We start from the raw sequence: 16,250 nt of genomic DNA, 5'->3' as shown, positions 1-16,250 counted from the left end.
CTGCCTCTGTAGGATGTATGTAGTTGCCTTAACGTGAAGTAAGTAATAATTATAATTGTTCAAAATTTTGGTTTGCTCTTCATATTTATGTCCCCAAATTTCGAGTATTTACTCACCTGATATTGTTCGCGTATGTTCGGGATTTTCCGCTGTGCTATTCCGAAAGATGCCGGAGGCGACCGAGTGAAACTCCTCGCGTGATGGCGGTTTTTCTGAATGTGAAGGGTTTGTAACAACATGAGTTGAACACAGTATTACACAGCTGTAATGGATTTTATCGACACAAACGATGAAAATGCGCCACCAGCAGTGCAAAGAGAAAGGAGTGAATCGCAGCATTCAGATGATTCGCAATCGGAAATTTCGTCAAAGGTAAAAGTCGCTTGTGAACTGACTGAAGTCATACCAGTAGTCGTTATTGAAAACTGAAAGTGGCGATTCGCTGTCACACAATGACATTGAAAGAAAGGCTTACCGGTGATATTGTCTTTCGTTATTCTTCATTTCAAGGTTCATTATTTAATATATTTCTCGGACTTTTGATCTCACATGACCATCTATACAATCACAGCAACAAATTGTCGAGTGCAATGATCTGTTGTTGTTGCTGTTGTTCAACTTGTTGTTGTTGTAGAACATCTGTTATTTGGAGTCCCATTAATTTTGACACAGCAGAATAAACACGGCGGACATGTATGCCACTGGCGTGTAAATTTTGTGTCAGTAATTCTTCATCCGTGATTTGTCGTTGAGTACATCATTGCATACATTTTTAGAATAAGGAGATACTGAGAAGAATTCATCTTATGTAGGCTAATTAAAGCCAGGTAGGAGTTGTCAATGATTTCCTCAGGTGTTGTTTTTGCTTTACTTGCAGGCTCCAACAATTGATGACTTTACCTTGGATAAACCCATCAGCAGGGGAGCATTTGGGTAGTACATTTTAGTATTCCACTACATAACATTTCTGGTTTTATAGATCAGTCTGCATTGCCAGCAAAACATCATGAGTCTCCAACTGGTATCTGGTTCACTTAAATTAAACATTGAGGTAAATTTTCAACAATTTCTGATTTTTACCAGCCCTTTGAGACCTCAACATTTAATTTAATTGAACTATGGTTTCATGAATTCAGATACATGTATCTGCATATTTGGACTCGGCGATATCTGTGTTTATACTAACCATAGCACAATGATTAAAGCCTGGTAATAATCTTTATTTGACACCAAACGTGTACAACATACATAAGATGATCAGTAATTACTTAATTATTTGATAAGGCAAAAATATTAACTAAAGCATGTACATCTTTTGCTGTTCATCATTTACAAGTATAAATTATGACCATGTTTATTAATACTCATGTATCCATCTGTGCACCCCACCTGTGTTTTTTGAAAATGTCATAGTTTGTTCCACTGAACACCTAAAGACAAGTGACTGACATAAATAATAAACTTTAAGTGATCTATTTAATACTGGTGTTGTTAGAAATTCTCAAGAATATCTGTTATAGCCCTAGAGCGATATAATAGGCCTGTTTTGTGTATTAGTTTGGGTGGATGATTAAGTGGAAAATTTAGAAAACTCTTTATGCTCTCTTGATATGTTAAGTATGTTCTCTTTATTTCGGGTGTGGTTTTCATGGATCCGCTGTTGTGGTGTATAAATTATGGACATTTTCTGCCAAATTTCACGTATGCATAAACTTTAACTTTCAGAGGATACAAGAGGCAAAATATAATAGGATTTTTTTAGATTAGAGCCTCAAGGCTGAACTGGTTATTTTCATCATACCTGGGGCCCTCATGCAGGAAGGATATTTAACATAGATATTATACAACAGATGTTAAAAAAATGATATGGAAATCAAAATTTTTAATTAATTTTTTATTCCAAAATAATTTTACTTTGTCACAAATATTGTGTTGTTTTATGCAAATAGTGATATATGAGTTGATGTTAAACAGATTGTTGTGTTTTGAATGGACTTTTATAAGCACATAAAGATCTTCAAATGATAATTTTGATGTCAACACTTAAGAAATTAATCAGTGTTCACAAAAAACTCTTATGAGGCCCATACAGTGAATAAATTGATCAGATGCTACAAAATCATGTCACTTGAAAAGTGCTAAACTCCGGGTGAAATACAGTATTTACTTACTTAGTATACGTGTATTGTGGAATATTCTTTAATTGGTCTGGTTTTTGCTGACTTGTATTGCATTATTTGTCTAAACATGCATATTAAGCTTGTTGTAAGTGACGTGGATTCCATAGAAAGATGTATATGTAGACCATGTGATATCAAAACACATGCTTTCTGAGCATCAGCTCTGTTTATGTTGCATTTTTCAGGAAAGTGTTCTTGGGCCATAAAAAGTCACGTCCTGACAAGGTGTACGCCATCAAGGTGCTCAAGAAGGCGGACCTAATTAACAAGAATGTTGTGGAACAGGGTGAGACTTTCCTACTCTTCGTGATTCAACCTAACTGTTAAAACTATATGTACAGGGTTTCTACATGTACTTCAAAACTAAAAGAATGTATTACATTATAATGTGGATTTTTATAAGCCATGACACACAGCTGCGTATCTCTGAACAAATATGTTTTCTGGGACTGTAATATTGACAATGTGTAGAGTAGAGGATAGGCCTCACAATTTGGAACATGCAATTGTTACATGTCATTTCACACTGAATATTAGGGGTAATTGATGATATAATGAAAGACATGAATTCATCAAAAGATATCAAATAGCATTTCAGTAACAACTTGAAAGCCTACTGTGCATGTATTAACAGTAGTTGTCAATGCACAAATACTGTTGTACATGTAAATATATATATATAACAGAAAAAATTCATTTCTTTGAGTGAGGCCTTCGTATGGTTTTTAGCTTTAAAAAGGTTGCTCTCACCTTTGCAACTGATTAAAGCTGCTTGCTGAAATCTAGCGTCTGTTGATCTTGACTGCAGTTTTAGGTCAGGGGGTTTGCCCTGTGCTTGACAAAGGCTGGTGTTTTTCCTACAGGCAGTCTGCTTTTTTTCAATCATTAACCTGACTGAAGTCAAAAAAAGTTGAAATATTCGTGATTTCAGTGAAAGCCGAAAGGGATGCCATGGCCTCAACTTTCTGTCCTTTTATTGTGAAGCTCTACTACTCTTTTCAGTCAAAACAGAACATCTACCTGGTAAGCTTTAGTTAAAGGTCTTCTTCAAGCAGTGTATCAGCCAGCGAGCCTTGTAGCCGTGATTTACAGCTTGAGTAAATGGACTGCCTCATGTGCCTGTATGCAAATGAAATTTATATTTTTTTAATTCATGAATAAATTGTAGCTGCATGAATGTGAACTGGAACATGGTGAGACAGGTGATCGGTAAAGTAATGTCAACAAAGGTTTCCTAACATGTTTCACAAGTCACATGACACAGTAGGACTGTGTAGGATAAAAGAGCTCCAACTCCCCAACTGGATGTAGAAGTAGATGTGGGAGTAATGTGGTTATGTATATATTTCAATGACCTGTTCATTTCCATTAAGTACATGCAATAATATCTGTATTTGATGAAAATTTATTGTACATTGATGTCATATTTGTACAAACATTGTAAATAAATTGGAAATTCTGTCTAGTTCTACAGCTGTAAATAGGTTTATTTTCTTATTTTGCAATTCATCTACCAAGATTATGGAGTACCTAATCGGAGGGGATGTGAAGAGCTTACTGACAATCTGTGGGTTTTTTGACGAGGACATGGCTGTGTTGTATGCTGCTGAGGTAGCTCTGGCTCTGGAATACCTGCACAAACGAGGCATCATTCACAGGTAAGTCAACTCAACTCTAGAGTTCATTTGCTGTTAATTGTGTGTCTTTTATTAAATTTTGATGTGTTAAAATCTGATATTAACTATTGACAGATACATGAAATGTTTTGGTTTTATTTCTTACTGTGCAGATTATCATGTGTAATCTGACATAACAGTACAAACAAATTTTTCAACTTTCACTTTGGGAGGTAAAAATGCTTCAAAGTACAGTTTTCTTAAGGCCGTTTAAGGGCACTTCATGGGGGTGTTCACCAAGTTCCAAGCAAGATCAATGATGACGTAATTTCTGAAAAAATCTGATTTCTGACAGAAAATATGCATAATATAGAGGGGTAATAACCAGGTATAAAAATATTCCCAAAGTGATTTTTTTATTGACAAAAATTCCAGGGTATGATTTTCTTCATTGGCATCGAAACATTATCTTTGTTTTGTAGTTCCTTTTCATGTATCCTTTAATGACAGCGGACATTATAATTCATAAACATAGAATTCCATATCACAAAATTACATGCTGGCTACTTTGAATTCTCAAAACCTTGGTCTCTCTTGAGTGGCCAGATTTTCAACTTCTCCATGCCTTTTCCATTATGTGAGGAAATGCTATGATTGACAGGGACATCAAACCAGACAACATGCTAATCTCCAGGACTGGCCACCTCAAGCTCTCTGACTTTGGCCTCTCAAAAATCACATTAAAACCTGGTAAGTTAATTATAGTGGGGGGTTTTTTCACACACTTCACATGAGCTCACATTTTTTCTTTGGAAATCTCAGTCTCAATCAGAGAATTCCCTGCTTCATGATTATTCAGTATGGGTGAAAGCTGTCATGGGTATTTTATCAGATATACATGTATAAAGGACACACGGGGCCTCCATGGCTCAGTTGGTTAGCGCAGCGTAATGACCCAGGAATCTCTCACCAATGCGGTCGCTGTGAGTTCAAGTACAACTCACGCTGGCTTCCTCTCCGGCCGTAAGTGGGAAGGTCTGCCAGCAACCTGTGGATGGTCGTTTCCCCCGGGCTGTGCCCGGTTTTCACCCACCATAATGCTGGCTGCCGTCGTATAAGTGAAATATTCTTGAGTACGACGTAAAACACCAATCATATAAATAAATGTATGAAGGACATTATTATGAGTTAGAAGGACAGGCTCAGAATGGTTATAGGATCAGTACATGCACATGTGTTTGCCCGTAACCTCCAGATGTCCCTACTGTAAGGAGAGAATAAGTGTGGTCTTTTTGATTCTGTTTTTCTGCACCGTAAAGGGACTGTTGTTCACATTAACTTTCATGTTAATTTTGTGTATGTTGATTTTGCAGAGGTTATCCGCCAGGAGACATTAATGACCCCAGGTGGGGGTCTAGTGGCCTCAAACCAGCAAGATTACAGGACCCCAGGACAGATTCTCTCACTAGCAAGCTCACTGGCTTTTGTATGTGATATAATGAAGTCTTCCAGCACCACTGAGTTCTCACTAGGATTTGTATTTACCAAAGTGTTGCACCACTGGACAAACTTTGTTGAAACTGTGAACTTAAGTTGAACTAGATGACTTCTAATTTTATTATTTATTTATTTATTTCATTGGTGTTTTACACCGTACTCAAGAATATTTCACTTATACGACAGCGGCCAGCATTATAGTGGGTGGAAACCGGGCAGAGCTCGGGAGAAACCCACTACCATCCGGAGGTTGCTGACAGACCTTCCCATGTATGACTGGAGAGGAAGCCATCATGAGCTGGACTTGAACTCATAGCAACCGCATTGGTGAGAGACTCCTGGGTCAATACGGTGCACTAGCACACTAACCAACTGAGCAACGGACTTTTTTAAGTCCGCAGGTTGCTAGCAGACCTTCCCACTTACGGCCGATAGGATGTGATCTTATACAGAGAATAAGTTGATGTAATAATGGCAAGGAAATAATAACTATTCTGTTGTTTTTATGCTAGTAGTTAAAGTGTATGCACATTCGTGAAAGGTTGCCGTTGCAGGTATAATAGACAATAAAAATAATTACCAAAATCATGATTCGCTAAGTTTTGTGAAAGTAGGCCATGTACTCTTCCATTCACAAACTCGAAACTGGGTGTTTCGAATGTGCTGCTTTCAAGATGTCAAAGCTACAAAAATGTGGTTCTTTTGTACACTAACTCTAACTTCATATCACCTTCATGTAGGCGTTAAAGACCATAATGTCACAATGAACACAAATGTACCTTGTGCATAGACAGCTTAGACAATTATAGACAATTTGAGTTGGCCTCACTCTTCGCTGCTCTAAAAAAGATAAACTCATGGAATGTTGGATTGAAACCAAGAAGATGTACACCATCGAAAGTCTGCCCTAGTTACATGTTTTAAAAAATGGTGGTTTGCAAAGCTCTTCTGCTGTCTAAGCGGAAGCATCTGTCACATTGGTGTTATTTGCAATGTTATGGTTTTTATTCTTCCTGCATATTCCTTCTTCCTGAGGTGATATAAATTCAGAAATATTTGAAGATTACAGAAAACCTCTTTTCATAGTGTACAGCTTTGACACTTTGAGGACAGCGTAGGCAACAGGGCTGAGTTTGAGTTAAGGGAATGTATCAATTCAGAAACTGAGCTGGGAACATAACCACCCGATCTCAGAGCTAGATTTACTCCTGCCTTAAATATGGTTAAACTGCTTTTTGAAATTTGAAAATTTGAGTTTGTATTGTTTCAGACCATCCCCCACAATGCTAAGGTGAAGCAGATACGAGGGTCCGGGGCTGGCTCTCAGGGCAGCAGGGCTTTACGTTCCCATGTGAGTAGAAGCCCCTGTTTAGGCGGTACCCCCAGAGGAAGTCTAGAGAAGATGATAGCCTCCCATGACCGTAGTACACGGCAGTCTCTAGTCAATCAAATGACCCCTCCTGTTAAAAGCTTGACTCCCACACTCCTGGATTCTATGAACTGGCTCAGCTCTACTGCCAGTGATGGTGTCCTAGGTAATGCAGCCAAGACCTCTACCCAAAACCGAGAAGAAGGCAGACAGCCAGGTGACAGCACTGCTGGTGAGGATGATGTGTTTAAGGAAAGTAACTTTGCCTTGCACCACAGCCTTAACCTAACAGGCAGTGAGAAAATGAGATTCCTCTTCTCAAACGTAAAGTCTCACGAGAGTGAGGTGATCTCCTCTCCACACTGTGATAGCCATCTGAAGGCCCCCGCCAAACAGGAGAGCATCACAGACAACACTCCACAGCTGCACAGGACCAATGAGTCACTGTGGACATCGTATGCGGCACGCAACCTGCGTAGCATGAGAGATGGGTCTTACTCAGAGGAGAATGATGATGTCATCGGTTTTTTACACAGCCCTCTCCCCAAAACCAAAAACGCGTTTATTGCTCAAGCAAAGTCTGACCTGTTGTCATCCCCACGGTGTTCTAGTCGCACATCAGACAAGTCACTGTACAGTTACCTGTCGGACGAGGATGATGAAGAGACGTGTCCACACCCAGGCTCAGGTACCAGGAAACGAGGGTTTTTCCAGGTAGACACGGAGTCTGCCAGCCACACGGGCATGACTGGCGTGTTTGATCGGTTACAGGTAGACAGTGGACAACGTGCTAAAAAGCGTATCCTGTCAGTGGATGACAAGCCAGTGGACATGCTGGTCAGTTCTCAGGGGCCATGTGATGGAGCTGTCGAGATGATGGCCGATGTCCGACGGGATATCGGTGATAACAATGACTGCTTCCAGAGCCCCCTTCCTCCCGAGAGAAAACTGAACTGGGATAGGGGTTACTCCATGAAGAATACCTGCACACCCCTGAGAGAACACAGGGGTAGTGTGGAGAGTGTAGCGACTCCAGGGGACCAGCCGATGGGCAGGGCTCTGACAGACACCTCACCCCCTACAGAGAGAGCCAGTGAAGTCAGCCCAGAGCACAATCTACATGTGCCCATACAGATTCACCTACCTGAGGGGGTATGTGTATGCATATATAAATGGACCATCCCAGCATTAAATATAGTGTTTGGAATGAATAGTCTGTGATATCATTGACAGCCACTTAAGTGCAATTTTAAAATCCTAATTCATTGTTCTTCCATTAAATTTAATGTGTAATTGTTTGTTCTTGTATCAGACCCCTCAGACTTTTGTGGTTCTTTTTATTCATAAGCTGTGTAATGCTGAATTTAACATGAATTGAGGAACTCTGAGATTGACAATTCTGTCATTGATGTGAATTTGGATGTGCACATAATCATTATCTTGAGAAGGCCATATATTCATGGTGTTTGGTGCTTGGAATCTAAAACTTTGTCTTGGGTGATGGCTTTAATACCTGTTGATTAAGTGTTGTCTTTTGCCATGCTCAGGAATTTTTCATCTCTACAGTGGCAATCGGTTTTATGTGATGAATGATTTTAACACAGACCTACACCATATGGCAGTTTACTGTGGTTGTACATTGATTTTTCCCATGTGTGATGCACAGATATCCAAACACCCACACACACATTTTATTGTCACCAAGGCTCCATGAACATTAAGATCAGAGGATTCTACAAATTCCGTGTCAAGGTCACACCCCATCTGTCTTAGCTGTTGAAAAGCAAGTACCACCAACCCAGGGCATAATCCATAGATTTTGGGAAGAGGCTCACAATTGGGAAATTTTAATGCACAACAACATATTTGAGGGAAAAGGTGTTATCATGTGACCTGCCAGAAATGTTAGGCAACTTTTGGACTGGATTAAATTACTACAAGATGGTCACCTGAAAAAAGTTTCACTTACATAGTGTAAACGAACGATGGAAGCAATTAAGGTGCTAAGCATTTGTGAACAGTGTCATTTGTGTATACAGAACATGGCGAGACAGGTAATATGTAAATTAATGTCAACAAAAATTGTCTAACATTTTCGGCAAAAAGTGATACAGAAGGACTATTTTTACCCTTTGCAACAAAAGAGCTCGAACTTAAAACTCCCTTATTGGTTTGCCTGTTGTGACGTGCAAATTCATATGCCCGAGATAACCGATCAGGCCTTTCATTGGCTGAGTCTATGAAACTGACTGCCATTACATAAGTAAAAAAATGCTTGAGTATGGCAAGAGTCATATTCTGTAGAGAAGAAATATTAAATACATATTCATCCTATAAAAATGGCTGAGTTGGTTGGGGAATTTAATTACTTGCATTATGCAAAGAGCATTGAGCTGTAGTGTAAAAATGTAAGGAAGTGAACTCTGAAATATATGCATGAAATTCTGTGCTCTGATAGTACAATCTCTAAACAAATCAAATCTGAACACCCAGAATCAAATATTTTGTTTTGTCAAGATGATGAAAGTTTTGTTTGGCCCAAAGTGGTTTGGGGAAGCTGTCCCTGCAGTATGCTTGATATAATCCTGTGAGCTTTCTTGTGCTTGTTAATAACCATGTCTGCTTCCAGACACAAGAAGAGAAGGTGTGTGATGCCCCAATGCCCGCCCCCATACCCACCACCATACAGAAGAGAGCTCGATTCTGCAATCAGCCTCACTGCCACTCACCCGTCAGGCCTCTGCCTAAGTCTTTATCAGCTGTGGTAGCTATGACTCCAGACGCCTCCTGGCCTTCACGGGTTGGTTAAAACTTAAGCGACCACAATTACTAACACATACAGTAAATCACCTGTAATTTCGTGGAATTGTTCACCTGCACAAATAAATTGCCTTGTCGTTTGAACTGTATTTGATCGTGACAAGCATTGTAAAGCTACCTGTACATGTGTATATGAACACCTAATAATCACCTAAAATTTCACAGTTTTTCACGAACTTTAATCCAATGTAGCAGGGTGATTAGTTGAAAAATTCCTTGAAATTATAGGCAATTTATTGCGTTCATGTACATGAACATGCTTTGCTTTGATCTATATCTACATATCATGCTTAAGGTACATGGATTTGGGCAGAACTATGCTGTTCACTTTTATTCGACACACATGTAATTTGCTTTTAATGTATATATTGCTCCTTTGCACAATGTAATATATGTAGCCTTGCTTGTTGTTGTATATAGATACATGTATATGCAGATGTATTAACTAATGTGATTCTAAACTGTTTAATAAGTGTACAAGTTTTTGGACACCAAAGACCCCTATTGGTGCCTGTAAGAAGACCCCCTTCAGGACCCCCAAAAGTGTTCGCAGAGGAGTGATGGATGAGGACAAGAGGATTCTTGGAACGCCTGACTACCTAGCCCCTGAACTCTTACTACAGCAAGGCCACGGTCAGTAACAAATCACATGGGTCATTGCCAGTTGCGACACACTATGGCTACAATATTGCCAACGTGGCAGTAAGTCACAATCATTCATTCATTCATGCGTCATTACTCATGTATATATATGACTGTCCATGTTCTGTAAATGCTAACTTTTGGCAGCTTGCTGATTTTAATTTGGTTACAAGTTTGCTTACATTTTACATGGTGACGTTATGGTGTTTGTTCAGTGCTAAGCCAGTACATGTATCTGTTGATGATGAAGGCATTATGGTACTACTTGCTGGTACATCTGGTGTCTGTGTTCAACTCATAAAAAAACATCTGTATATATAGTTAAAGATGTCATTATTATGTGCAATTCGGTCTTGTAACAGGTGTATATTCTTGTGCCAGAATGTATCAAGGTATCACCTGTGACAATATGTTGACTAAAGTGAGATTTAGTGCTACAGTCGTGTACATTATTTCCCATGTGTTCCAGGTCCCGGTGTTGACTGGTGGGCCCTTGGAGTTTGTCTGTTTGAATTCCTCACAGGAGTCCCACCATTCTGTGACTCCACTCCAGAACTTATCTTTCAGAATATTCTTAACAGAGGTGAGAGGCTAGCTCTTCAATGTTTTGGCCGTAATCTGTGTCTACATTTTTTGGTCTTTACACTTTGCACCTGTGATTTATCAGATATCAAGTTTGGATATCAGTTCAATGGGAGTTTCATTGAGAATATGATTACAACTGCATGTAGTGTATATATGTACACAATGTGGCATACAAATATGCAGTCTTAGAGAGGATTTTGGGTAGGTATTACTGTAAAGTACTTATTATTCGCTGGAATTTATTTTTCGCAGATTTTCTCCAAAAATATGTTCGTGGGAATTAATTTGCGCGTATTTAAGAGAATACTGAAAAACAAATCTTAAAATCTTAAAATTTTCCAAGATAAAATATGGCCAAAATTATTCAAGCATGTCAAACAGGTATCATCATGGGTGCCTTTAATCCTCCTTTGTTTCCTGCGGTGTCGCTAATCCTCGTGACCTGGATCAGACATTAAAACAATGGGGGATGGATTATCACTGCGTGAGAAGTTTACTTTCGCACCTACCGTGAGCAGTACTAAAACAGGTGCCATTTCTTTCCGAATCATTGATGAGTACTTTTAAACAACTGACAAAGTGACCTGTCACCTTTTGAGCAGTTCAACGCAAAATATATGAATTCCCCATTATCGGCACCAGTCACTCATCCTTTATCAAGCTGCACTTTAAGTTTTGCATTGTTTTTAGTTTTAGTCATCCTCTGTAGCAGGTCAGTAAGAGAGCACTATTTATATTGTTTAGCTCAGAGAGCACTATTTATATTGTTTAGCTCAGAGAGCGCTATTTATTTTGTTAGATATTCCGTGGCCCGAGGAAGATGAAGCATTGTCAGAGAACGCCACACAAGCCATCTCATCCTTACTCACACATGACCCCAAATTGAGAACTACAGCCAGAGGTCAGCTGTGAGACCAACTGTTTTTATAATCCAACTAAAAAGTGAAATTAAAGTACATTTCACGTTTTTTATGGCTCGTTCAGATTGTATGCATCAATTTCATTGAACAAAGTGTGTGAAAGAAACAAATATTATTGGTAAAGTATGGACACATTTGTCTTTTACATACTTTACAATATAGACCTACAAATTTTCATTTACTCTTGTAGAGCATTTAAATCTGTACCTGTGAGAATAGGGATGGTTTCCCACGTACACAAGTCAGTTCCAAGCTGGGTAAAAACACACCATTCACTGCCGGTACAGATTGCTTGTGCAATACCACTCCTTTTCTGAGCACAATTATACAGAAGCAGCTACAGAAAAGAACGAAAGAGTACACATTTTTGACTGACTTCTTTTAAGGTTTTCATGAAGATATTATATTTTGAAGTTCTATTGAGTTCATTTCCTATAATATGGTTTACGTGTCCTCTCCAGATCTGAAGACTATGCCACTATTCTCAGAGTTGGACTGGTCTCATCTGCTGGATATGGAACCCCCATTTATGCCTCAGCCTGATGATAACACAGACACCTCCTACTTCCAAGGTACTTGTTATAGTGGCATCAATCTCAGTTTTCAAAGTTATGATATTGTTTTGTATAAAGTTAAACACAGGTGGCATGTATGTGTAATTAGACCAAATATAGCCATTCATTATACTTGATTTATTTATTTATTTGATTGGTGTTTTATGCCATACTCAAGAATATTTCACTTATACAACGGCGGCCAGCATTATGGTGGGCAGAAACCGGGTTCATTATATTTGTAAAACTCTCAAATGATTGATAAAGTGTATAAAAGGCAGATGCATGGTTATGAATGAAGTACAAGTATTCAGCAGGAGTATTAGTGGTTTGTCAGATATTAGAAACCCAGCTGCAGGTAAACTCAGAAGTAGAAGAATTGTTCATTGACACCAGAGCCATCAAATTTGTGCTATTAAATCTGATAAATGTTACATAGTTCCTTTCCGTGCTGGGTTTATATTGTCTGAAAGTAGGAGGTTACTTTGCTGCTAGCAAACTACGTTCAGTTCATTTATTACATTCAGTTTTGATTTGCGATGTAATAGTGCTCTTCTTTGATGTTTCAGCGCGTAATTCAGAGCAGCAACTGAAAGTTTCAGCAGTGATTCCATAAGCCGCTGTGAACCGCAGTGAGTTCAGATGGATAGGCAGACCTGATGTACTGATGTGGTCACAGCCTAGCACAGCAGACTGTTCTTGAAGTCAGCCTGGAGCTGTAGTCAGATTGGATACACATACATGTATATATATATTCTGGTGAGGTTTGGCTGAGTATACATGCATATCCATGTGCTGGAGAGGTTAGAGGTTAAATCCTTAAATATCCATGTGCTAGTAAGATCAGATTCTGAAGTATCCATGTGCTGCAGAGATCATATCCTAAGTCAGCCATGTGGTGTTGAGGTCAGATCCTAGATGTTCTCATATGCTGTTGAGGGAAAAGGTCAGATCCTAGATGTTTTTATATGCTGAAAGAGGTCAGGTCCTAAATGTTGTCATGTGCTGCAGACGTTGTCATGTGCAGTTCAGGTCAGAGATCATATCCTAGATGTTATTGTGCGCTGCTGAGGTCAGATCCTAAATGAGGGTGTGAGCTGCTGAGGTCAGATCTTAGATGTCATGTGCTGTTGAGATAAGAGATCAGATCCTAGGTGTGGTCATATGGTGCTGAGGTCAGATCCAGATGTTGAGATCAGAGATCCGTGCCTTATTCAGTGGTTTGAGTGGGCAGCGATAATCACATACTGATAAGGTCCCTAAACCTCTTAACATATACATTTCTTGTTCTGTTGTATAATATCGTTTTCTAAAACATTTCATTGCATATACAAAGAATATAGACATACATTTTAGCCATCATATGCTAGTTAGGAGTGTGTGGTTGAGAAAGACATTTATGTTTGGTGCTGTGGATCCAGTGCTAGTGTTGTATGGTATTTTATTGACTGATATTTTTATCACGTTGTGATTCTGTATCAAATAGACCATTCTTCAATCAGATGTGACTAGTGGTGCTATCTAATGGTAATGTATTATTGTATCAGCATGTATTTGGTCCGTAAATATTGACAAGCTTCGTCAGTTTCGTACAGCCTTCCTAATTTTTTGTGCACATAACTACATTTTTATTTGGAGTGTGATATCTACATTACTGCCATGGTTTTTGAAAGTAGACGTGAATCTAAAAGTGTTTTGTTCTATAGAATAAGTAAGTTTAAAAGAGCAAATAGCATTAATTACTAACTTGAAACGTGTATTGCGGCATTTCTCATATGATTGTCTGGTTGTGGATTCATGTATAAATATGTAAAATATTAATTACTGTTCAGATATTAGCTTGAGATTAAAGTTTTAGTGTAATTTCAGCAACAGTGTACAGAACAGGGCTAAAATTGTATCCTTAAAACATCCAAATATTTATTTATTTATTTTTTGACAGACCATGAAAACAGGTTTAAGCAGTGTACATGTACCGTGGTGTGTACCACATGCTAGTAACATTGTGGAAATCTTTCTTGTATTCATGTATAAATATTAAAGATAACCCAGAAGGTATTATTGCCTGTGATATTAGAGTATATGCGTTATATGCCATAATTGTCAGCTACATGTCTTCTGTCCTTTTAAAGGTTGTGCAAAGTTTTTGTATACATATCAGCTGTTATATCCTGCATCACGGTAAACAACTCTGTTGATTGTATTTTAAATGGTCTCCTTTTTAAATTTTTAGCAAGTAAAGTGTATAAATTTGTCATACATCTTATTGTGCTATTTAGGATAAAATGTTTTAGAAATGACAAATTTTATGTTAAATCGTCAGTGTAGTCATCCGTTGTCTTCGCAAGGGTTTAAATTATTGTATCTTTGCTACCCTACGTAAAACTAGTTAATAATTGACACTAGTTCTGCTTTTAAGGTACAGATTTTTTTTTACAGCAACTTAAAGCTGCTGAAGAATCCTTAACCTGTAATGATATTATATTATGTAAATCGCTCTTTTTCGTTAAAGTATTGAAGTGAATAATCACGCTCCTTTTGGGTAGAATGAATTAAAATTTTAAAGTGAATGTACATTTATCATCACACTATGATGATGTCATGAGATCTTGATGTATGTATAAAAGTTATAGGGAAAACGTCAGTCACTTCATATGTATGAAAGGGGTTGTTAATAAAGATCTTTGACAGATATAAATACTATATGCACAGTCTTGAGTAGTAATTTTGTTAGTCCCATGAACGGACATTGTACACCAACATAATGGTCATTCCAGTATTCTGTCAGGGTATGAACCACTAGTGTCAGCTTTGAAGGCTGTACAGTTGAGTCCACTCATGCCTAATATTCCTAATGGCCCAGATAGCACAGTTGGTAGAGCATCCGCTTCAGGACCGGTAGATCCAGGATCAATCCTTGATCGAGTCACACCTAAGACTTTAAAAGAGGAAGTTGTACCTTCCTCGCTTGGCGTTCAGCATGAAGGGGATAGTGCAACGACTGGTCGACCCGTATCAGTATAATGGCTCGGGCGGGGCAGCTTACTTGCCTTTGGTAAGTCGTCACAGTAAAGCAGCGCTAGATAAAAGAGCGGTGGAAATCCGTCCTGCTACAAGGAGGCACATTACACGTACATGCACCCTAAGGATTCCTTCGTCGTCATATGACTGAAAAATTGTTGAGTACGACGTTAAACCCCAAGCACTCACTCACTCACCCTAATATTACTGGGCTAAGCTGAACTTTAGGCACCATAGTTATTCAAGCATGATCAAGGTCCTGTCTCCACTTTCAGCCAATCAGAGATTCTATCTCCCTTGAACAACCTCCAATTAGGGTACTGCCCAGGCTTGCCATTCAGCATAAGGATTGGTCAAATTGGTGTGAGGATACTGCGGTTGGCCGAAACGGGGTGAGTGGGGTATATCGTCTGGTGCAAGTACATGTATACTGTGACAGGGTGGGTCATTATGTCTTGCGGCATTCAAGTGATGCTGTGCTGTAAATGTGTTGACATTGAGTGAGTAAGTGAGGGCTTGGGGTTTAACGTTGTACTCAACAATTTTTCAGTCATATGACGACGAAGGAATCCTTAGGGTGCATGTACGTGTAATGTGCCTCCTTGTTGCAGGACGGATTTCCACCGCTCTTTTATTTAGTGCTGCTTCACTGAGACGACTTACCAAAGGCAAGTAAGCCGCCCCGCCCGAGCAATTATACTGATACGTGTCAACTAGTCGTTGCACTATCCCCTTCATGCTGAACGCCAAGCGAGGAAGTTACAACTTCCTCTTTTAAAGTCTTAAGTGTGACTCAATCAAGGATTGATCCTGGATCTACCGGTCCCGATGTTGACACTGACACCACTGAGACACCGCTGTGATATAATATTGAACAGCATTAAACATCAGGAAACTTTTCCAGGCTGTTATCACCTGCCACCTTATACTCCATTCACCGAGATACATGACTTAGCGGAGGCTTTATGTACATCATTTTGTTATGATTCACTGACATAGGCAAGTTAAGTATCTCCAGCAAACTAAATGTAAAACCATGTAAACAG

General features: G+C 39.0%; 1 protein-coding gene across 1 annotated transcript; it reads left to right on the top strand.

Annotated features, from left to right (window-relative positions):
- The first annotated feature begins 225 nt into the window (after window positions 1-225).
- Window positions 226-14,886, top strand: LOC135467796 (serine/threonine-protein kinase greatwall-like). Its single transcript, XM_064745650.1, has 14 exons — window positions 226-372; window positions 878-933; window positions 2,366-2,466; window positions 3,112-3,203; window positions 3,699-3,838; window positions 4,458-4,546; window positions 5,170-5,282; window positions 6,564-7,814; window positions 9,292-9,462; window positions 9,956-10,115; window positions 10,594-10,707; window positions 11,509-11,610; window positions 12,091-12,201; window positions 12,753-14,886. The coding sequence occupies exons 1-14, from the start codon at window positions 268-270 to the stop codon at window positions 12,797-12,799; spliced, it is 2,652 nt and encodes an 883-aa protein (XP_064601720.1). The 5' UTR covers window positions 226-267; the 3' UTR covers window positions 12,800-14,886.
- The last annotated feature ends 1,364 nt before the right edge of the window (window positions 14,887-16,250 follow it).

The sequence above is a fragment of the Liolophura sinensis genome, chromosome 6 (genome assembly GCF_032854445.1).
Source record: "Liolophura sinensis isolate JHLJ2023 chromosome 6, CUHK_Ljap_v2, whole genome shotgun sequence".
Lineage (NCBI taxonomy): Eukaryota > Metazoa > Mollusca > Polyplacophora > Chitonida > Chitonidae > Liolophura > Liolophura sinensis.
Note: the sequence above shows the minus strand (reverse complement) of the source record. Positions and strands in the feature narration are given on the sequence as shown.